This window comes from Macrotis lagotis, chromosome 1, assembly GCF_037893015.1.
Source record: "Macrotis lagotis isolate mMagLag1 chromosome 1, bilby.v1.9.chrom.fasta, whole genome shotgun sequence".
In the NCBI taxonomy this organism is placed as follows: domain Eukaryota; kingdom Metazoa; phylum Chordata; class Mammalia; order Peramelemorphia; family Peramelidae; genus Macrotis; species Macrotis lagotis.
Genome location: NC_133658.1, coordinates 847,422,523 through 847,447,309, shown reverse-complemented (window position 1 = coordinate 847,447,309; position 24,787 = coordinate 847,422,523). Strand labels below are relative to the sequence as shown.

Sequence of the window (24,787 nt, the reverse complement as noted above, 5' to 3'; positions counted from 1 at the left end):
ATTATAGCCAAGTTCCAGAACTCCCAAGTCAAAGAGAAAATATTACAAGCAGCCAGAAGGACACAATTCAAATATCGTGGAGCTGCAGTCAGGATCTCACAGGACTTAGCAGCAACTACATTAAAAGCTCATAGGGCTTGGAATATAATATACTGGAAGGCAAAAGAACTTGGTATGCACCTGAGAATCAACTACCCAGCAAAACTGAATGTCCTCTTCCAGGGAAAGATGGACTTTCAATGAACCAGGGGAATTTCAAATGTTGCTGTTGGAATGGCCAGAGCTGAACAGAAGGTTTGATCTTCAAATAAAGGACTCAGGTAAAGCATAGAGATTGGAGGAGAAGGAGAAAATATGAGGGACTTGATGATGAACTGCATGTATTCCTGTATAGAAAAATGATACTGATAATACTCATATGAATGTTCTAAGTTAATAGAGCAGGTAGAAGGAGCTTTTATAGTTGAAGCACAGGAGAAAGCTGAATTTGAAGATAAAATATGGTATAAAAATGGAGTCAATAGAAAAAAGGGAGATGTAATGGGAAAAAGAAAAAGGAGAGGGGGAATAGGTCAAGATATTTCATATAATAAGATTTTTCTTTATTACAATGAGCTATTGCAATGATATGGAAGGGGGGAAGGCAAGGGGGGATGAGGGAATGTTTGCTCTCATCAGAGCAGGCTAGGAGAGGAAACAGCATATATACTCAATGGGGTATAGACATCTGGAATAAGAAGGGGAGGACAGGGGTAAGGTGGGGGATGTGAGTGATGGAGCAGAGTGGTCAGATATAACACATTTTCTTTTTTATGTCTTGCAAGGGGCTGGGATTGGATGGCCTGTCCGGGACCATAGGACCAGGTGGATGCTGGGCCTAAGGGGTGGTAGGGGGTCTCAGGGCCTCTTGGCCCCAGGACCATGGACCTGCCTGCAGCACCACTCAGCTACCCTACAGCAGACTCAGAGTGAGAGAGAAAATATAGTACATGGTAGTGGAGAAATACGAAAGGAGGGAGCTGCGATCAGCAATGGCAACGGGGAAAAAATATGGAAGTAACTTTTGTGATGGACTTACCATAAAGAATGTGATCCACCCACGACAGACTTGTTGGTGTTGGAACAAAGACTGAAGCACATTTTTTATTATTATTATTTGGGGGGGGCAGGGCAAATGGAGCAGGGTTGCCTGCCTGGGGCTTCATAGCAGGGTGATCATTGGGTGTCTGAGGCCAGATTTGGACCCAGGTGCTCCTGGCTCAAGGGCCTATGCTCTGTCTGCCCCTCAGCCACCCCTACTATTATTACTATTTTATTTTGGGTCTTTTTTTCCCTTTTTTTTGGTTTTTGCAGGGCAGTGGGTTTGGGGTGGCTTGCATGTCACACGGCTGGGTGATTGTTGGGTGTATGAGGCCGCATATGGGCTCAGGTGCTCTGTCCATTGTGCCACCTGGCCATACCTACAATTATTACTATTTTTTAAATTTTAATTTTTTTCTCTCCCCTTTATCGCTCAAACGAGTCTATATTTTTTGGGGGGAGGGGGTATTTTGTTTACTCTTAAACAAGAATATTTTATTAATGTATAAAAAAACATTATTTGTAAAAAACAATGTGCATACCCTTTGATCCAGCATACCACTCCTCGGTCTATACCCTAGAGATGATAAAAAAAGGGTAAAAACATCACTTGCACAAAAATATTCATAGCAGCCCTGTTTGTGGTGGCAAAGAATTGGAAATCAAGTAAATGTCCTTCAATTAGGGAAATGGCTTAGCAAACTGTGGTATATGTATGGAACACTACTGTTCTATTAGAAACCAGGAGGGATGGAAATTCAGGGAAGCCTGGAGGGATTTGCATGAACTGATGCCAAGTGAGATGAGCAGAACCAGAAAAACACTATACACCCAAACAGCAACATGGGGGGCAATGATCAACCTTGATGGACTTGCTCATTCCATCAGTGCAACAATCAGGGACAATTTGGGACTGTCTGCAATGGAGAATACCATCTGTAACCAGAGAAAGAACTGCGGAGTTTGAAGAAAGACCAAGGGAAGTACGATTAGGGGAAAAATTGTAAAACTCAAAATATATAAAATCTTTAATAAAAAAAATTTAAAAAAAGATCTAAGCTGTTGTGCTCTAAAATTCCTTTACCTGATAATTTTTTTTTATCATTCCATCTGCTTTATATTTTATTCTTGAATCTTCAAAGTGATCTCTACTTTCTCCACCTCTCTCATTTCTTTCCCAAGTCATCATCACTGTCATAGCGACACTCTACTCTCTTCTGTTTCAACACCTTAGGCAAATCAATTTAAAACTATGATATCCTCTACTTTCAAAGCTCTTGCTCATTCTATCACTAATTATACTTTGTCATATTCCAGTCCTAGATCACTCCACCATCCTCCTCCTTCATTCCTATTCACATACTACTGAATGGAGCTACAGGCAAGGGACAAAAAAATTAGGACCAAACAAATTTGCTATTTCTAATTAATTTGCTATCCCATTCTACACTGATTATTTCCAATTCTTCCCAAGTTTCCTATAGTATACCCCAACCCAATCTCCTAAAGATCTCACTTCCTATTTCATTGAGAACAATGAGGTTATTTTCCCCTCCTCATTTCACAGCACTCAAAACATCTTTCCCCAAAAGCTTTTCCTTGACTCCTCTAATGAAGAGATGATCCCCTTATAATCTTGATCCCACTGTCTCCTGTGTTTCTCCAGAAAATGGCCCTCTATCATCCCAACTCTTTACTAATCTTCAGTCTCTTCCAGATATATTCTTATCTTTTCCATTCCTTAATAATAAACAAACAATCTTCTCTGGATCCTGCCATCCCTATTTGCTATAGTACTGAATTTGTCCTTATCTCTTGAGAAAGTCAACTTCACAAGTTTCCTCCACTTCCTCTCCTCTCCCTTCTCTTTTTACAATTCTATGAAATCTAGTTCCAAATTAATTCAAGTGCAATTGCTTTTTCCAGAAGTATTAATGATCTTTTAAACTGTTGAATATAAAGACCATCTTTTTCAATCCCTAAATTTCTTGATTATCTGTACAGATTTGATGCTGTTCATCCATCATCTTCTCCTCTTAGTTATTTTCTCTATTCCAGATCTGCACGACATAACTCTGTCCTGGTTCTTCTGTTTCTTCTTGATGGATTTTCATTCAGCTGATAATCATTAACCAGAAGTATTCTCCTAAGGCTCTATTTTGGATCTTCTTCTATTTTATCTGTATTACCATCTCACTTGGTAATTCATGTGCCCATGGGCACAACTATTATCTCTATATGGATGATTATGTATATGTGTATGTATGTATATATCTAGATACATGCAAAATATGTATATCCAGAGAGAATAAGCTCTCTCCCAAGTTCCAGTAAAGCATCACCAATTCCATTTTGGATATCTAAAGCTGGGAAGTCTCAAAAACAACTTAAATTTCACATATCTCAAGGAAGACTCCTTTATCTTTCATCATCCTCTTTCCTATTACTACGAAGTACACAACTAACCCTTGTCATCTAGGTTCACAAAATTACGGTCCTTCTCAATTCCTCATTTGTGTATATTCCACAAACCAATCCAAATTTTTTTTCCTACCTTTATAATATCTCATATACGTACCCTTTCCCCCTACTTACAGAGTTATAATTCAATTTCAAACATTATAGTTATTACTTTCAAGTATTTTAGTTTATTTTGACTCATAGCTTTTTTTCATTAGGTTTCTCTATTTCTTTGTATCCTTCACATCATAATTATTACTTTCAGGGATTCTAGCTCTTATTCTGACTCAATGCTTTTTTTTATTAGGTTTTCTATTTCCTTGTATCTTTCCCATAGACCTCAATGGGGATTGCTCCCTTCCTAGAAGATACTTAAAAATGTTATTCCCTCGTTTTATATCTTATAATTTCAATAGCTTTCTACTGATCTCCTTTTGAAATGCCTTATTTTACTCCAATCCATTCATTATTCAACCACCAAAATGATTTTCTTAAAGGAAAGATTGGAGACCACGTCACTGCCTCACTTAATCTACTCTAATGGGTCCTTATTACCTGCCTCCCCCAGATAAAATTTTATGTCTGGTCCGTATAGCCTTTCACAAACTAGTCTCATCTGATACCCAACCCAATATACTTGATCCTACCATACTAACTCTCTTGATAGTCCTCGATATAAACTGTGTACCCTTCTCTGGGCTATTGCACTGAGAGTTCTATACTTGGAATACCTTGCTTTCTCATCTCAGTATCTCAGAATCAAGTAATTTCTTCTAGATTCAGCTTAAATATCCTCTTCTGGAGGTCTTTCCCAATTCCCCTGGGTCCCACAGACTTCCTCTTTAAGATTCCTTTCTATTTACTCTGTATGTACCTATGTAATTACATGTTGGCTCCCTCATTAGAATGTAAAGCTCTTCAAGGGGCAAAAACTACTTAAGCCTTACTTTATATCTCCAACTCTTAGTACAGTGTCTGGCATATCATGAGTAATTCATAAGTGAATAAATGCTTCTTAACTGACAGACACTCAATTATATATACACACATAAAAGTAAAATATATATAAAAACAACACACAAATATAAGAAAACACACACACACACACACATACGCACTTCCCCAATACTTTCTCAATTCCAAAGAAAAAAAAGGAAACTTATGGAATATAATCCCTGAGTACACAATTTCCAGCCAAACTCATGCCAGTCAAACTATTCTGTGTTCCAAACACTATGTACATCATTCCAAATGTGGACAACTGTGAAAATTCCTGCCACCCCAAGCAATGTTTTTCTTTTATTCTCTCTTCCTCACCAAATCCAATCACTTTTCAAAATCTGGCAAAGTAACATAGTAAAAAAAGAGAGTGAGGCTTTTTATGTTCCATGAAGGTTGCTCTCAACAGGCTTTTTATGCTTCCCCAACTTTTTTAATGAGTTAATATGTTTTTGTACCATCAGGGCTCAGCACACAGTATTGACTACTGAGGTGTGTGACCACTAATGAGAATCTTGAGTTTCTCTATCATTGAAATGAAGATAATATTTGAATTACCTATATCACAGGTAATGTGGGGGGGGAAGAACTTTGTAAACCTCCAAGTGCCACAGAAATATGAGTTCTAGGAAGCCTTTCTAGTCCATTACAACATAATCTTGTCCTTCAAATTAACTCCCATATCACTTATTCATGTCATTATTATTTCAAATCACTAGGAATTATCTTATACTGTTCAGGAATAAGATTCAGACAGTCTGATTTTTATTGAGCATACCACTATCCTTCAAGGCATACAAATTTAAAACCTCAAGATTATCCTTAACTCACTCTACATATCTAATCATTGCCCGATTCAGTTTTTTACCTGCATACCATCTGTCATTCATTTGCTTCTTTCAGACCTTCCATGACCTGCAAGACCCAATGTATTAGCTTCCTAATTGGCTGCTCTACCTCAGTTATCCCTCATTTTCCACACAGCCATTAAAGCTATTTTCCTAAAGCATAATATATATCTGATCATGTCACTCCTCCTGTCAGTAAAGTGTATTGGCTTTCTTTTATCTTTTTGAAACTCCTCCACTTGGTGTTTAAAGTCCTCCACAATCAACTTTTCCCAAGTCTGATGTTACATTATTCCCCCCTCACACAAAGTCAAGACCAACTGATTTTTCTGATATCTCTGAGCTATAGTACCCTATCTTTTCTGTGTCTTTGCACTTCACTTGCTACCTCCCATGCCAAGAAGACCCTTCACTGCTTATAACTCTCAGAATCCCCAACTTCCCTCAAATATCAACTTTAAAATGAAGTCTTTCTTCTAATGTCTTCCCCAAAAATTTTACTGTATACATTTTACATGCCTATATCTCACACATGCAAGCACACACACACACACACACACACACACAGGCACAGGCGCATGAATAGAGTTTTTCTGGCTAGATTAGCCAGGTGGCCCAACAAGGGATATTGGACTTGGGATTTCAGGCAACTTGAGTATGAATCCTGACTTAAACTGAACTGATTAAAGGAGCTTTTAAAAATTGGTCTTACCATTTCTATTTAGAGAAGAGAAAGCAGAGTGGTAGAGAAGGAAGTACCTTGTTCATAGTCACAGAAGCAGTCAAAGATTTAGTGGGGAATTACAACAGCATCGACTAAAGTCTTATAAAGGTATAGATGATATTTGGTGCTGCTGGGTAAAGAAGGGTGAAGAGTGTTTTAAGATACTAGTTTAAGATATTACCAGGTTTACTAGAATACTTTTTCTAAAACACATATCAACATCTTTCTTCTTCATGTTACCTCCATTTCCTACTATAACTTCACCCTCTTCCTAGAATGCCATGCCTCATAATAAAGAAGAGAAAGAGAGGAATAAAACAGAACTTCCACAAAATCCATGAGCATACCCAAAAGAGTCTGGAGTCATTTTGCATGGATCCCCATTTCTACAAAGGAAAATAGGAAACAGGTATCTTCTCATTTCTTACTTAGTTCAAGCTTGGACATTCTAATTTCTCAGAATTTAGTTTAGATTATTTAATTGTTGCTCTTTCCACTTATATTTTTGTAGTTATTGTGAATATTGTTCTCCTTGATCCTTTACTTATTTACTTCTCTGTACTCACTCTGTCTTCATCATTCCTTACAGCAGTCATATATTCCATTATATTCATTCACCATTATTGGTTTAGTCATTCTTCCATTAAATGGCATCAATAGTAACATTTTTACATGGGATATAAGATTCAAATCCAACAAATAGCTATCTGTAGCCCAGTGATAGAAACCAAGTATGGCCAAAAAAAAAAAAGAAAAAAAAGCACATTCACTGACTCTGGAGGCTAGTAGTTCAAATCTTATATAGGACACTTATTAACCTGTGGAGAATTTCAAAGTTGAAAGGGAGCTTAAAAGTCATATAGCTTTAGTTCCTCATTTTGCATATGAATAAACAGATCTAGAGAGGCAAAATGGTTAAAGGTCAGTCAGTTAGTGGTAGAGATGGAATAAAATGATGTCTTCTGACACTAATTGAATGTTCTTTTTTAATCTGTAATCCCATTCTTTAAGTTTTTCTCTGTAACTAGATTCTAAATGCTTTTAAAGCAGTAAACACCATAATCTTATCACTTTTATTTTAAGATGCATTTATTTTTACATTGTCTCAAAGTTTCACTATAATCTTGTCACTCCACCCAAAGTACCATCTCTGGTAATGAAGAATTTAAAAAAAAAATTTAGAGAAAAAAGTATAGGAATAGAGAGATATTTTAAATATCAAAATTAATATCAACAACAGCAACAACTTCTTATAGTGCTTGATGACAGTGTACAAATTTCTTTTCTTAAAATTTTATGTGGTATCAGAAATAGGTCTTTTTTTAACATTAACAAGTGGTACAGCCTCTATATCTCTCATTTTTGGTTAGTTCATAAAAATATGTATAATTTGAAAACTTTTTCTAACAAGATTAGATTGGTTTATACAATAAAGATACCCATTTTGGAGATGATGCTGTCCAGGTCTCAAACAGGTCAACAGATAACACCATAGTTATTACTTTCAGGTATTCTAGCTCTTATTCTGACTCAATGTTTTTTCCCCTAGCTTCTCTATTTCCTGATATCCTTCACATAAACTTCATTGTGGATTGCTCCCTTCCTAGAAGGTATCTAAAAACGTTATTCCCTCACTTTGAATCTTAATAAACACTAGAATCAAATTCTTTCTTCCATGGGGGTTTCAAATCCTACAAATTGCAAAAAGCACAAAAAAATAAAGCTATTTGTTTACAACAGAATAAAACTTATCATGATTATCATAACAACTACTTTTGTGCAACCAACTTTTGTTAATTAAGGTAGAAACTATCAGCTTTTTGCAAAACCATTGTTCCCAGTCTCATCTATTTAAAATTAGAGGACAACATTTGAATCATCAATTTCAAACTATTCAACAAAAGTTCTTAAGTTATTTGGATTCATTAAATAGAGGAAATCCCATTGTTAGGCATATAACCCAAGGGAGTCAAGATCAGGGAAAAAATCCAGTATCATATATACCAAAACATTCATTGTAGCAAATATCTGGGAAGCACAATGAATGCTCATCAAACTGAAGGAAAGTTCAAAGAAACATGTTGTGTGAACATAAGGAAATATTAAGATTTTATATGAGGTAATATAAACTAAGTAGAATAAAGAGTAATATGCTCAATGACTAGACTTTTTTTTTTTTTTTTTTTTTTTTTTAGTTTTTGCTAGGCAGTGGGGTTAAGTGTCTTGCCCAAGGCCACACAGCTAAGTTATTATTCAGTGTTTGAGGCTGGATTTGAATTCAGGCACTCCTGACTCCAAAGCCAGTACTCTATCCACTGCACCACCTAGATGCCCCTAGACTTTTTTTTAATGACTAGTCTTATAAATGAAAAGACTACTTAAAAGGAAACTGAACTCTTAAGTAACAGAAAAAATAAGAAAGAAATAAGTAAACATAATTCCTCCCTTACGGCAGGGAAGTGGTGTCTGCTACAGAAAAATATTGTTTGCAGGGAAGTTGTGTCTACTAGAGAAAAATATTATTTATACTATCAGAATTAGTTTTTGCATTGGATGTAAATGATCTTCCATCATCACCATAAAAAATTCAATAGGAGTTAACTAAAAGACAAATGGAACAATAAAATGTAAAAATAAAATGAAGGCATAGACTAGATGAGCTTTGAGCAATTTCTCGCTCTAAATTCATGACTTATGCTAGGATAGCTCAATAAAGTAGTTATAAATTTCTTTATTTGGAATATATTGAATATCTTGGCAAATGGTGAAGCCATTACAATTCCAAAGTATAACTCTTATACAAGTTACCATAGTGACTAGATCCCTGAATGAAGAATATATTTTTCTCATTTGATTATAGAAATAATTTTATTGTTGCTGTTATTAGAATCAATGAGAATAAATTTACATTTTTAATTAAATACAACATTCAATTTAAAAAGTTGAAGAGAAAATACTAAGTGTGACATTTTATATTTCACAGAGATCATCCCAACAAAATATTTTTCACAAGAAAATTTGACAAAGATATTAAGTGTTGATTCTAAACTAATATAAATATATGCACATGAAGGAGATGAATTTTCATAAAAGTTTTAAACTCAATTGTTTTATACTGTCTTAAAAACTGATGGACAACAGGAAGGGAAGCAGTGCAGTGGATAGAGCACTCGTTCTGGAGTTAGGGGATCCAACTTCAAATCCAGCCTCAGACACTAATTACCTGTGTGACCACGGGCAAGTCATTTAACTCCATTGCCCTGCAAAAACCAAAACCAAACAAAAACAAAACACATGATAGAAAAAAGAATTTAATGAGGATTACATTTATCCAAATTAGTAAAGAAGAATGCATTGTTATTTCTTTTTTCCTTTTTTCAAAATTCCTTGAGTTTAAAGATTAGTAGTCACTTTACTAAACAAGAACTCTTTTTTCACTAAAGTATCAGTTTTGAAACGAAATAAAATCTCATTTCTCTCCTTCTTTAGGTGGATAATAGACAGAGGTTCTTTACTATTTATAAGAAATACCTAGACTCTAATCTTTTCTTCTGCCATCTTCTTTTACTAGTCTATGCTATAGGAACAGGACTATCCTTACTGAAAGATCCCTCTCAGAGAGTATGTATAGTTTAAATCTAATAACTATTATTCAATGTACTTGCATTGGCTAAGACATTCATTTCTACTCATCTTGTTTTGCCAAAAGTGAGAAAATTTAAAAAAGAAAGAGAAGGAAAGAGAGAGGAAGAAAGGAACTAAGAAACTAGGCCCAAAGGAAAGATGATTAACGAGCATAGAGAAAAGGAAAGAGTGATCACAAAGAGCCAACATAATTTCATCAAAAAGCTCACACTAGACTAATCATACTTCCTTTTTGACAAGATCATAAAACTGGTATAGTAGGAATGCTGCACTCTCCGCCTGGACTTTAGAGTTTGCTAACTTTGATCAATTTTCTCATACTTTTATGTGTAAAACATGGGAAGATATGAGTAAGATGATAAAACAATTAGATGGATATGAAACCAAGTAAATAATGCGATTCATGGTTTGATGTCAATTTGCAGTCAAGGTTCCAAAGTGTCCCAGAACTTCATGTCTGTCTTGGTTCTATATAACATTTTTATCAAACAAAAAGAGGAAGGGAAAGAATAAAGTAAAAAAAAGGGAAGAGAGGGAGGAAGGAAGGGGGAAAAAGAGGCAGAAAGGGGAGAGAATGGAAGATGAAAGGGAGAGGAAAAAAAGAGAATGAGGGAAAAAGGATTTATTAAGTACCTACTACACAGTACAAAGCACAATACTAAGTGCTTTACAAATATCTATCTATTCACATTTATTTTTATTTATTCCCATTTTTCAATTGAGAAAACTGAAATCAAGAGAGGTTAAATGACTTACACAGGATCACATAATTAAGTGTCTGAAGTCAGATGATGATGATGATGATGATGATGATGGTGATAATGACAATAACTAACATTTCTGTAGCATTTATTATGTGCCAACCACCATGTCTCATTTAATCCTCACAATAACCTGTGAGATGGGTGTTATGAAGATCATTTACAGTAAGAAACCGAGGCAAACAGAAGTTAAGAATCATTACTAAACTACGAAGTGCCCAAGGCTAAATCTAACTCTCTCCATTGCACCACCTTAATCATGCCAAAACACATGTGCTGAGACAAAGCTAGGAGGAATAGTTATCATCCTAAATAACAGTCAAAATTTGAAAAGCTCTTTATAGGTGGATAACTGATATGAAACTAATAAATGTCAAGTCTCACCAACTTTACAAGTACAAGATGAAAGAAGTGAGGCTGGAAAAAAGCTGATGTTTCTAGGAATAAAGTAGTAAGCCTGACTATCCATGTCTTGATCCTCCCATATATGTAGATCTACATTCAGTTATCAGGGTCAAATTTCAGGAAAGATATCGATTAAGTTGGAGGAATAACCAAGACACTGAAAAGCTTTTTGTATTTCATTTTATTTTATTTATTTTAGGTTTTTGCAAGGCAATGGAGTTAAGTGGCTTGCCCAAGGCCACACAACTAGGTAATTATTAAGTGTCTAAGGCAGGATTTGAACTCAGGTACTACTGACTCCAGGGCCGGTGCTCTACTGAAAAGCTTTATTCAGACATACGAGCATCAGTGAAGTGTCTAGGACCTGAGGATATATAAAAGCTATCTTCATATACTAGAGGGAGTGTTGCCTCAAACAGGAATTAAACTAAAGGGCAGACAGAAATAAGAACAATGAATTGAAAGTACAAGAAAAAGGGAATTGAAATTTATTGTAAAGAAATAACTTCCTGGGGGCGGAGCCAAGATGGTGACATGAAGGGATTGAGTCTTAGGAGCTCTCTGATAAAAACTCATAAACTAAGGATTCTAACTAAACTTTCAAGAGACAGAACCCACAAAGGGACCCAGTGAGGCAGTTCTACTCAAGGTAACCTGAAAAAGAGCAGAGAGGCTCTGCTCCCTGGGGTTGGAGGGGCGGCCCACCAGAGGGGTGGCCTGCCAGAATGAAAGAACTTCAGCCTAAAGGAGGCAGCCACAGGGCACTGGGAGCCGTGGCTCACAGCAGCGGAGGGAGTCTCCTGAGCTGCACCCCGGGGAGCACCAGCACAAAGTGGGGGAACAGCGGGGGACCTCTGCCAGAGGAAGCACTTGGAGCCCAGCCCTCAGGGCACACAGAAAGCAGCTTGGCCACTGCATTCCAGATTCAGGAAACAGAAGCGGGCGGAGCCCCCAGGGCATGAGCCCATTGAGCTGAGGGAGGGGAGTGAAGAGAGACTGCAGAGCTGTCCTCTGCCCCTGGAACAGGACTCTGGGGCTCTGACCACATTCATATCCTGATCCCAGTCTAGGCCCCCCCATAGAAAAACAGGCCCCCCCCCCCACCTCAGCCCCGTGGCAGAGGGGAATGCTTATGGTCATTCACAGAGCAGGAGGACAGAGCCTCACACACTGAGACCCTTGTGGGAGTGTCCCAAAAGCTCAGGAAGCACCCCAAAAAACAGGCTTAGGCTGGGAAAATGAACAAGCAAAGAAACAAGAGGAAGACCATTGAGAAGTATTTTGCAAATGAGCCCAAGAAGGATCAAAATACTCAGTCTGAAGATGAGGAAGCACAAGCTCCTGCATCTAAAGACTCCAAGAAAAACAGAAATTGGGCTCAGGCTATGACAGAGCTCAAAAAAGACTTTGAAAATCAAATGAGGGAGTTGGAAGAAAAACTGGCAAAAGAAAGGAGAGAGATGCAGGAAAAACATGAAAATGAAGTCAGCAGCTTAGTCAAGGAAATCCAAAAAAATGCTGAAGAAAATAGCATGCTAAAAAACAGCTTAGGTCAAATGGATAAAACAGTTCAAAAAGTTATGGAGGAGAAGAATGCTTTAAAAAGCAAAATTGGCCAGATGGAAAAAGAGATAAGAAAACTCTGAGGAGAACAAATCCTTCAGACAAAGAATAGAATTCAGGGAGATTGATGAATTTGCCAGAAATCAGGAATCAATACTTCAAAACCAAAAAAATGAAAACTTAGAAGAAAATGTGAAATATCTCATTGAAAAAAACAACTGATATGGAAAACAGACTAAGGAAAGATAATTTAAAAATTATTGGAATACCTGAAAGTCATGATCAGGAAAAGAGCCTTGACATCATTTTCAAAGAATTATTACAAGAAAATTGCCCTGATACTCTAGAAACAGAGGGCAAAATAGAAATGGAGAGAATCCACCGATCCCCCCGAGAAAGAGATCCCCAAAAACCAAACCCTAGGAATATTATAGCCAAGTTCCAGAACTCCCAAGTCAAAGAGAAAATATTACAAGCAGCCAGAAGGACACAATTCAAATATCATGGAGCTACAGTCAGGATCACACAAGACTTAGCAGCAACTACATTGGAAGCTCGTAGGGCTTGGAATACAATATACTGGAAGGCAAAAGAGCTTAAAATGCAGCCAAGAATGAACTACCCAGCAAGGCTGAATGTCCTCTTCCAGGGAAAAAGATGGACTTTCAGTGAACCAGGGGAATTTCAAATGTTCCTTTTGGAATGGCCAGAGCTGAACAGAAGGTTTGATCTTCAGATACAGGACTCAGGTGAAGCACAGAGATTGGAGGAGAGAGGGGAAATATGAGGGACTTAATGAGGATGAACTGCATGTATAGAAAAATGATACTGATAATATTCATATGAACCATCTCAGTTAATAGAGCAGGTAGAGAGAGCTTTTATAGTTGAAGCACAGGAGAAAGCTGAATTCGAAGATAAAGTATGGTGTAAAAATGGAGTCAATAGGAAAAAGGGGGAAATGGAATGGGAGAAAGAAAAAGGAGAGGGGGAATAGTCCAAGATATTCCACATAATAAGATTGTTTTTATTACAATGAGCTATTGCAATGATATGGAAGGGGGGAGGCAAGGGGGAATGAGGGAACCTTTGCTCTCATCAGAGATGGCTAGGAGAGGAAACAGCAAATATACTCAATGGGGTATAGACATCTGGAGTAAGAAGGAGGGGGGAGGAGGGGGAAGGGGTGGGGATGTGAATAAAGGAGGAGAGGATGGACCATGGGGGGAGAGTGGTCAGATATAACACATTTTCTTTTTTACTTATTGCAAGGGGCTGGGATTGGAAGGCCTGCCCAGGACCATAGGACCAGGTGGATGCTGAGCCTAAGGGGTGGTATGGGGGCTCAGGGCTTCTTGGCCCCAGGACCAGGGATCTGTCTGCTGTGCCACTCAGCAACCCTACAGCAGAGTCAGAGTGAAAGGAGAGAGAAAATATAGTACATGGTAGTGGAGAAATAAGAAAGGAGTGAGTTGCAATCAGCAATGGCAATGTTGGAAAAATATGGAAGTAACTTTTGTGATGGACTTACCATAAAGAATGCGATCCACCCGTGACAGAGTTGTTGGTGTTGGAACAAAGACTGAAGCACATTTTTTGTTATTATTATTTGGGGGAGGGTGCAGGGCAAGTGGGGCTGGGTGGCCTGCCTGGGGCCATATAGCAGGGTGATCTTTGGGTGTCTGGGGCCGGATTTGGACCCAGTTGCTCCTGGCTCAAGGGCCAATGCTCTGTCTGCTACCCAGCCACCCCTACTATTATTACTATTTTATTTTACTTTGGGTCTTTTTTTTCCCCTTCTTTTTGGTTTTTGCAGGGCAGTGGGGATCGGGTGGCTTGCATGTCACATGGCTGGGTGATTATTGGGTTTATGAGGCTGGATATGGACTCGTGGTTCCAGGGCTGGTGCTTCGTCCATTGCACCACCTGGCCATACCTACAATTACTACTATTATTTTTTTAAATTTTAATTTTTTTTCTCTCCCCTTTACTTTTTTTCGCCCAAGCAAGTCTATCTCTATTCATGGGGGGAGGGGTATTTTGTTTACTTGTAAACAAGAATATTTTATTAATGTAAAAAAAAAAGAAATAACTTCCTAACAATCAGAACTGTAGTTAAGATAAAATAGATGTTTTGGAGAGGTAAAGGGATAACCATTAGTTAGATATGCTAAAACAAAGATCTGTACAGGTAAGAGCCAATGAGGTAATTATCACATGAGAATTTTTGTGACCATAATTCATTGTTTAATCATGCTAGTATATTTAGAGTTATCAGGAATCAGAATTTACATGTTCAATCACACATTTCGTTTAATATTATGCTTTTTTTAAAAGAAAGAGTGAGCTCTAGAGTAGACAAGTATACAGAGCTAATAAGAACATGTCATTTTTGCTATATATTGATTTCACAAAAGAATTTAACTAAGTAAAATAAAATACAACCAAGAAGGATCTCTTCAAATAAGGTATCTGTACATACACTGAAATCTTATACAACTCCATGAGACATTAACTACCAGGATAGCCTTAATGAGCAAAAAATTCACTAAGCGTTAAATGAAATATCTGACAAGGAGGAAGATTTATCAAAACTGTTAAAGTCCAGATCATGACATATATACAAAGCAAGATACAAAAAAAAAAGATTCTGCAAATGTTCCTAATTTGGAAAAGGCATTATAACAACTGAAGCTCCAAATACTATAGTCTTGTATGTGAAATCTCAAGCATATAAAGTATTTTAACTATTAACAAAACAAAGTGGATATAAAAACAAAAATAGCTCAAATTAGGCCATTCAACTGGAACAGATAGTTTGGTGCAGCCTGGAGTCAAAAAGCCCCAAATTTAAACCTGAGGTCAAATATTCACTAGCTAGGTGAATCCTGAGCACTTAATCTGTTTGTCTCAGTTGTTCATGTGAAATGTGCTGGAAAATAAAACAGCAAAACACTAATCTTTGCCAAGAAAACCCCAAGGGTCACAAATGGTCAGTCACAAATGAAATGACTAAACAATATTCCTTCAATTAGTCTCTCAAACCAGTTTCATCAAGTAATACTGTTGTGCTATAGGAAATAATAGAGGGGTTAGTTTCAGAAAAAGTTAGGATGATTTATATGAACTGTTGCAAAGTGAAGTAAGCAGAAACAGGAGAATAATAAGTAACAACAATATTATAAAGATAATAAACTGTGAAAGTCTTTTAGTTACTGTGATCAATATAGGACTCATTATACAAAATGCTACCCTCCCCATCTCCAGACAGAAAACTAGTGCATTCAAAGTATAGATAAAAGCCGTTTTTTCATTATTTTTTTTTTTGCTCATTCCTCCTAAAACATGGTTGTTGCAGAAATATAGTTTATATGACTTCATATGTATAAGGCATATCATACTTCTTGCCTTCTTATAGTTGGGAAAGAAAATGAGATGGAGAATTTAAAAATTAAATTAAAATTTTTAAATTAAAAAAAGAAATTAAGTCTATAAACATATAACTCTACCCTCATTCAAGAATACTACAAACACAATTATCAGGGTTATGAAATCAGATTGAAATACATTTAGGAAATTAGATATTTTTTGATGATCTGAAAGTGACCATCCCAGCAAAAATACTAAAGGCAACATAGTTATACAAGGCAAATAGCACAGCTCTGTAATTAGAGGGCTGGCAATTTAGATGCTGCTTCTGACACTTTTTGTTTGATTACAGACAAGCCACTTAATCTTGCCAGGATCTCAGTTTACTTATCTATAAATGGAAGGGGTGGAAATGGATGGTTTTTGAGGTAACTTTAAGCTCTAGATCTATGATCTTTAACAAATGTTAAAGTGATGCAATGTTAATTATAGAATATAAGAATTGTTCAAAAATTCAAAATTTTGTAATTATGAAGACTCACAGGCTATAGAACACAGACAATAACTTTCACAAGGGGAACAACATAAGCCATTATCAAGAATGAATTTGGCCAAAAAAGGACTATTCATCCAGTGAGAATGAGATCAAATAAGATGACATATACAATATGTTGTAAAATTTAAATTGTTATATAAACACTATCTTATTATTAATATTAATAATGAGAAATGACAGGTTGGAAAGACTCAGTGGTAGCTGATAACTAAGAGGAAAGTCTCCAATCTAAATTGATACTTTATGGATAATTTATGGGAAAATAGTGTTAAAAATTAGAATGAGAGCTTGTAAAGAGATGGGTAATGAACAGTTACAAAAAAACCTAATCAAAGCAATGAAATCATCACACACACACACACACACACACACCCCACCGCTATTGGGTATCGTCATTGTTAGAATAAAAAAATTTTTAAATTCTCATCTTATTTTCTTCTGGGTCTCTTTATGCTCACCAAACTAGAATAATCTTGTTATAAAAGCTATCACCTGAACATATTGTCCACTATTATTCAATTTCAACAAGGAGATTCTCTTTAAATTTTATTTTTTTAAGGGACTTTCTAAGACTCAATGTGTAGAATTTTTAATAGCTATCTCTGTTAAGTAATAAAGAATGATTTATTCAACAAATCATGACCAAAAAGTACTAATCAATGGTGTTATTCTTTTTTCTTTTTTTCAAGGCAACGTGGTTAAGTGGCTTGCCCAAGGCCACACAGCTAGGTAATTAAGTGTCTGCAGTCTGATTTGAACTCAGGTACTCCAGACTCCAGGGTGCTCTATCCACTGCGCAACCTAGCCGCCCACTGGTATTATTCTAAAAGAAAGGGGAAGGAGGGTCAAAAATGAAGAAAACAAAAATATAAATGAATCCAAAGGGGGAAAAATGATAATGAAGAAAAAACACAAAGACATATTATCTTCTTTCCACAGAGAAAAGAAAATTGCATTTCCTCATTTCCCAACATATGAATAGTGTTTAGACCTCCAGGGAAAACTTGTGTTGACCATCGAATGAACATTGGGTTGGCAGTTCAGGAAAATCTAAGTTCAAATCTTCCCTCAGACCTTTAACTAGGGGGTATGACTCTGGGAAAGTTACTTAGTCTCAACTGTAAAATGGAGATAATAATAGCACCTATTTCCCAAGGCTGTTATGAGTCTCAGAGGAGATAAAATTTGTAAAGAGCTTAATGTCTGACACTGATTCGCCCCCCCCATTCCCACTTAAACTAGAGAAATAAGCATTTTATGTTATTTCAAAACCAAAACCAAAAACTAGCTCATGGAATTAATTTATTTTGTGAAATTAAAAAAACACACACACAAAAAAAATAGGGAGGAAATACTTACTTGAGCAGTGTCAGGCTCATCTTTAATTTTGTCTAGAAGTCCTGGCTGTGGGGCCATTGCTTTGTCATATTCATCATCCAAAGGTTCTTCTTTAATTCTAATATTTGGTGCAAAGGAATTCCCCAGTTCTGGACCAATAGATTCTTTACTGGGGAATGAATAGCTTGATTCCTAAAACATAATATAAAACATTAATGAATATTTACATTTAAATATTAGTTTCTTTAATTTTTCTCACAGCAAATCTCATAACTAATTCTTTGGCTGCTTAAGAAGTTCCCTACACCTAAGAGTAATGGTTCCATGTAACTCTGAATACAAAGAAAATAAAAATAGAGCAGCTATGAGAGCATAGATTTCTTAAGAACCTCTCTCAAGATATTTTTAGCCAAACACATAGGCAAACAAATAAAAGAAATCAGCACTTGACCTGAGAAGCTAAATCAATTATTTTGTTAGGAAGAGATGTGAATACAGCAACCTTTTGACAAAAGTTATGTCACATTGATAGCTATCTGTATACACATTGAAAACTTACCCTGAAGTTTGTTTCTGGGGTTTGTGGTAATTGGGTATGTAATGTTTCCTCAACTTGATTAGCTACTGGAAAAAACAAATGTGTATATAAATATAATTCTTGTAAGAAGCGATTTGGAAGGGTAACAATAATTCATTAGCTCCCCTTTTCAGCAAGATATTCAAACTAAAGTAGGTCTCCTAAAACCCCAAAGGTAAGTTGATTCAAAGCCCTTTATAAGCTGTTGCCTTTCAAGCATCTCTCAATAATTCCCAACCAACCCTCCACTGAAGTCAAAATGCTTTCCTTTTAGTTCTCTGAATATTCATTATACTTTCCCACCTCTAGAATGCTGCTTTTTGATCCACTTGCTAAAGTATTTTTGTACCTGCTGAAACATATTCATTTTCTGAAGAGTAAATTCTACTATTGCTACCTTATATTTAGACTTAAATTTTTTATCTTATCTTTCATGTTTACTAGATAAGAAGACTATCTTTTGTACCTTCTAAAGCACCTAGCAAATTGCCTTATATATAGTACCTTCTTAATAAATGTATATTAAATTTTCCCAATTCTTAACTTCCTTGAGACTGGAGAATGTTTCACTTAATATTTCTTTCTCTGAATCTCCAATGCCAATATTTACAATGCTGGATATGTAACAGGCACTTATTAATTTGTTAACCAATTCCACTAGATTTACTCTGCCTCAGTATTGTCACTGTGTAATTCCCTATGACAAAAGCACTGAGAGGAATTTTTCTTCTCTTTCAGTGTATTTTCATTTCTTACAGAATTTAATTTTGCCAATTTTTCTTTTCCTTCCAAGAGGCAAAGCATCTCCTACCATGAAAATCTTGTTTATTCGGACCACTAATCCTGAATGTGGTGATTCCAACACAAAAAATAAACACGAAAGAATTTAACAAAATATGTATGTGAAAACATTAATGAGTATTAATTTCCCTCCCTTTAATGATTACACATGACCCTTATCTATTCATTAAGACTTCTAATAAGAGCTCCTACTTAACACTTTATAAACCATTCTTATGTATTTAAAATAAAAACTTAATATTATAAAATATGAACTCAGATGTTTTATTTCCATCTGAATTAATAAGTTCTAACTTTACTTCACCATACCAACTGTCAGTTACATAACCAACCAAAACCTCTCATCTCTTATTTTTATGTCATCTCTTTTAGAAGAGCTTTTTGAAGCCCAGAAACACATTTTTCGGTGTGTCCAAATATCGTACCCAATATACTATGTATGCCTTATAGATGTTAATTAAATACAGATCATCCTCAGACCTTTCATATTCCTGGATGCTGCTCCACAGATGCTATCCAGTTTCAATAATTTCCTGGATATCAAAGTCCTGTTAAAATATCATTACTAGAGATGAATATTGGAAAAAGATGTAATGTGATTAAATAAGAAGCCTATCAAAGAACATTTCTTTAAATATGATGAAACTGATCTTAATCAGCTTAAGACTAACTTTATAAACAGGAAACAGCTATTAGCAGTTCAATAATCAACATATTTTTACTTCTATGATGAGGGATACTCATTTTTGAGTTTCAAAATGATTTTTTCATGAATATTAGTCTATAAAAATGTTTTTACTAAGAAATATCAGTCTGTGGAATTAATACATATAAAAAAATTTCAAGCATATTACTTACTAATGGGCTTAAAAGTAATAAAAATGTGGTAAAACGGAAAAGCATCTAGGGCAAGTTTTGTATTTGATTCCTGGCTCTAATCTCTATTAGTCATTTGATCAACATGGCAGGTGGAAATAATATTCTAATTAAATAATTTGGTAAGACATCATTCATTATAATTTCATCATTAGCTATAGCATATATATATATATATATATATATATATATATATATATATATATATAAATAAATATATATATAAAATTTGTTTTAGGTCTTATTTTCATTTCCCTCCCACAAAGCAGTGAAAACCTAGAATTAATTTATTAATGTCTGTACACAGTCAACTTGAAAATATGTCTGGCCACTAATTATTAATAGATGGGACTTCTCTAAATAGAAGAAAAGTTTTTAAAAGGTTTATAACCAATGAAGTTCAACCAAGCTTCATGTTTTAATGGCCAAACAAAATGCAACAAATAATTTGGGATTATCTACCCTTCTATGCAAAGCTGGAACAGAGGGAAAAAGAAATGGTGATTTCAACAAACACCCCCTCAGAACATAATCCATTATTACAGAACAAGAATAAAATAAAAAAGCATGCTTTCACAAAATTCAATAGGCTATTTCAACTTCAGCTTAAGAACATGTGAATGCTGAAGAAAAATGATTGGGTTAACTACAAATATGTCTTTGTAGCCTTAACTGAGCACTCTTGTTATTCATCTCTCTAAGATCCCATTTCCCAGACTCATAGTGAAACTATGTTAGTCTCCCTGACTGGTCCATATTCCTCAGTCTCTTTCACTCTCAATTGACCTATCTTTTTCTAGTGAGGAAATGGAGACTAACTCCTTCAACTTTCTGTTTTCACTATTTAAGTATATACTTATCTGTCCTGTCCTCCTTCCTCTTACCTCTGAGGATGAGACTGCCCCTCCTCTTTATCAAGGTGAACTTTCTGCCACTGCCCCATCCTGCCTCACTCCAATTTCCTATGACCAATGGCCATTAAAAAAGAAAGGGAAAAAAAAAAGCAGCTTGGTCCAAAGATCTCTCACATGTATCTTTACCATTCATCTCCCTACTAGATCCTTCCTCTTTTCCTTATAAACTTGCTCAAGTCTGAAATAAACTCTTCTTCATTCTTTTATGTTGTCTTCTCTCTCTCTTCTTTTGCTATTCACCTTCTAAGAGTATCCTATACTTATCATCTCTACCTCCTCACTGATGAATGAAATTCCTCAATCTTTAGACTCACACTAGCTCACATTCAACTAACTTCTTTCTTCAAGATCACTAATAACATATTTTTAAATAAGAAAGGACCTTAAGTCACCTAGAAAACTCCTTCATTTAACAAATGACAAAACTGAGGTCTAGAATGGTTGACTTTCTCAAAAGCCAAGTATTCCCAGTCCAAATCCAGGACCTTTCCATTGCACAATCCATGCAGCCTCTTAAATCCAAGAGCCACCTTCCCACCCCACTTCCCCATTCTCCTTGACTTCTGCAACCTTTACCTGCTCCTCATTCTCCTTTTGCTATCATGTGAACTCCACCCTCTCCCACCCCTAGGTTTGACCCTTAGCCTATTTCATTCCTATCCAGGCTATCTCATTCATTCCCATGAGTTCAACTGTCATCTTTTGAGTTTACCTACAAATATAACCCACTATAACATCTGTCCTGCAAATCTATGCTTGGGCTAGATTATCTTCATTTGCATGACTCAACATCTCAAACTAATTCATCACTTTTTCTCAAGAAATTGGTTTTCTCAACTTTTCGACCTCTATCCCAGAGCAACACTGTCTTTCAAGTCATTAAGCACCTTTGGGCAGTTATCTTTGACTCTTCAGGATTACCTCTGACTCTTTAATCCCTTCACTGTTATTTACCTGTGGATTTTACTTCACAAAAGTAAATTCCAACTATCCCCATTAAAGAGAGTCTAGTCTAGGCTACTTTGGACAGTAAAAATCTCAGTGTTCCTCTTTCTAGGAACCCCCACCAAGGATGCCAAAGGAATCTATGGTTATATTTCAGGGAGTTTACAAATGTGAAGAAAAATATTTTGATAATTGTTTTTCAAGAAAATTTGACTCCTTTGCAATTCTATATATTTTATCTTATACATTTAAAATTATTATTCTGAAAGAGAAAACCAAAGAGGTCCACAAAAAAGGATTAAGAAGCAGTGCCTCAGGAGCACCTAGGTGGCCCAGTGGCCCTGGAGTCAGGAGGACCTGAGTTCACACCAGATCCTTAGATACCTAATAATTGTCTAGCTGTGTGACATTGGGTAAGTCACTCAAGCCCCAATAAATAAAATCAAAGATAAAAAGAAACAGTGCCTTAGGGGAAGCTAGCTAAGTTCAAACAGTCTTATAATGTACTGTGACCCTAAGCAAGCTATTTAAACATGACTGCCTCCTCACCTATGCTGAGCCCTCCCCCCAATAAAAGGACACGAAAAAAATTGTCTTCTCAAATCTACCCAAACACTAGTTCCCTAGAAATTGCTCCCCAAAATTTCCAGTCATTTCCCTCTCAAATGACACCTTAACAGTAATGAACAGATAATGTCCCTAATATGCTATTTTGATATTATTACTCTAGTTAAAAACTTCACTGGTTCCCCAGAAAAAGTAGGGTACCAAAAACAATACTAAAATTGTTTTTTCCTAGCATTCAAGGTAGGTCTACAATCTGTCTTCTTTATATATTGATAGTCATAATGATCTCCATATGTCAGAGCCCAACTCACCACTCTCCCTAGAAATCATTCTCATCCCAGCTGTACTTCTGAACATGGTATCTCTCTTGTACTTCATCCACCTGTACCTCATGAAATTCTTCCCCTTTTCTTTAAGTCATAACTGAGACAACTGAAGTATTCTACAACCCATCCATCTATCCAATTGAAAGTCATTGCTTTCTTCCTCAAAATTCAATTTGTCTCAACTTTCCCTTTGGATTTAATCACATTCTAATACTTACTGGTCTTATTTCATTAGACTTAAGCTCTCAAAGGTTTATGGCTTGTTTTCCCCCTGTGTAACCCCAGGGCCTAGAACAACAGTTCCTCATACATAATAGGTCCATGGCAAGCAGCTGCTGAATTAACTACAATCAATTATTTGAACCAACATTTCATGAAGTTCTTGCTTTCTCTGTCCTGTAGTTTTATTACACTATTACCTGTTTTATCAAAAAAACTGCTTTTCAACCTGGAATCCACCTCTTTATGGGGTTTATCCAATCGTTTTTCACGTTCTTGATAAGGTATGTCTCTATTTTTCTCCTTTCCAGAAAATGTCTCTTTGTTGTTTTCCCTTGCTAGACTAAAATCTTTCCGAATGGATTTAAATACAGAACCCTGATCAAACTGTTTAGGAAAGTCCTTTTTAACTTTATTTTGAATATGGATTTCTTTTTCACTGTCTGATTCATGCTGTGTTACTCTTCGATCTACTTCCAGACTATCAGCAGCATGAATTGCAGATGTGAGATTGTCCTTTGTACTAAAATCTCCTTCATCCTCATTGTCACTAGCAACAACTGGAATCCCTGCAAGATCCCCAGAGTTCAAAAAATAATCATCTTCGTCGAGCAATGAATTTTCAGATCCTGCTTGATTCGGCATTCCATAAGACATGCTTTCAAGAGTAGGAGTTAAGTTCTGGTCCATGTCTTCAGACATTTCTGTATCCATGATAACATCACCTTAAAAAGTAAAAAATTGCTTAGAAAAATTTTGTAATATTAATGTAGACATCATTTATATTGACACTCAAACAGTCAAAGAAAAGTATTATTTCATTCTACAACAGATTCACCAAATTATGTGCACTTTAACATTAAAAGCATTTAATATATTACCTCATTTAAGTCTTATCAACCTTTTGAGATAGATATGGTACATATTAATATATAATTTCACAGATTAGAAAATCTTAACTTCTCTAAGGTTTCAAAGAGAGCTACTGGTAGAGAGAGAAATAGAAGTTACTCCAAATGTCCTTCCAATAAATAGTTCATGTTGTTCTTTCCAAGATTTTACAAATAAATGTACTTTAAAACAAAAATTAAACATAAGGACAATAAATACATTATGTAGCCTAAATTAACAAATATAAATGTTTAATTCTCACAATTATCATCACAACTGTCTGTAACATATCCTGATTTGTGCAGTGTCTGCTATCTCATAAAACTAAAAAAAACATTTCATTTTGCTTCCATTTAATAAAAGAAATCTAACACTTTATCTAAGTAAAGTATCTAATTAAAAACATTAATTTACTTAATAACTATACAATGAAAATAGGAAGTCGTATTTTCTAGAATTAAGTACTGTTTATTGTTATCTCTTCCTTAAGGATATGATTTCTCTCTCATCACACTCAATTTGGATCAAGGTACAACATGGAAATAAAGTAAAGACTGATAGATTGCTTTCCGTGGCGGGGTGGGGGGGGTGGGGGGAAGGAAGTAAGATTGGGGGGAAAATTGTAAAACTCAAATAATATCTTTAATAAAAAAAAGAATCAAGTACTGTTTAAATAAATTAACTGCTTCAAACATCAACTGATCTTTACATTTCATATCTTTCATGTGTACTTCATTTTTAACAAATAAAAAGGAATACTTCTATTTTTTACAACTCTAAATGCCAAGTACTAAAAAACAAAGCATCAAAGAAAATTATTTGGAAATCATGGCAGCTAATAAAGGAATAGAAAAAAAAATTTTTTTTTTTTAGGTTTTTGCAAGGCTTAAGGTTAAGTGGCTTGCCCAAGGCCACACAGCTAG

The 24,787-nt window shown here is 35.6% G+C and overlaps 1 protein-coding gene across 8 annotated transcripts in view; it reads right to left on the bottom strand.

The window, feature by feature from the left end:
• Positions 1-24,787, bottom strand: part of ZMYM4 (zinc finger MYM-type containing 4) — a 139,760-nt gene that overhangs the window by 67,546 nt on the left and 47,427 nt on the right. For 4 of the 8 annotated variants that reach the window (XM_074217506.1, XM_074217505.1, XM_074217503.1 and 1 more), the window contains exons 3-5: positions 23,174-23,698; positions 18,308-18,372; positions 17,770-17,940 (exon numbers count right to left, since the gene is read on the bottom strand). In XM_074217506.1, the coding sequence (XP_074073607.1) occupies positions 17,770-17,940; positions 18,308-18,372; positions 23,174-23,698 (761 nt within the window). Of the gene's footprint in view, positions 1-17,769; positions 17,941-18,307; positions 18,373-19,606; positions 19,675-20,886; positions 20,965-23,173; positions 23,699-24,787 lie in introns of those variants that run through there. The other 4 variants (XM_074217508.1, XM_074217509.1, XM_074217510.1 and 1 more) reach the window with 4 other exon arrangements.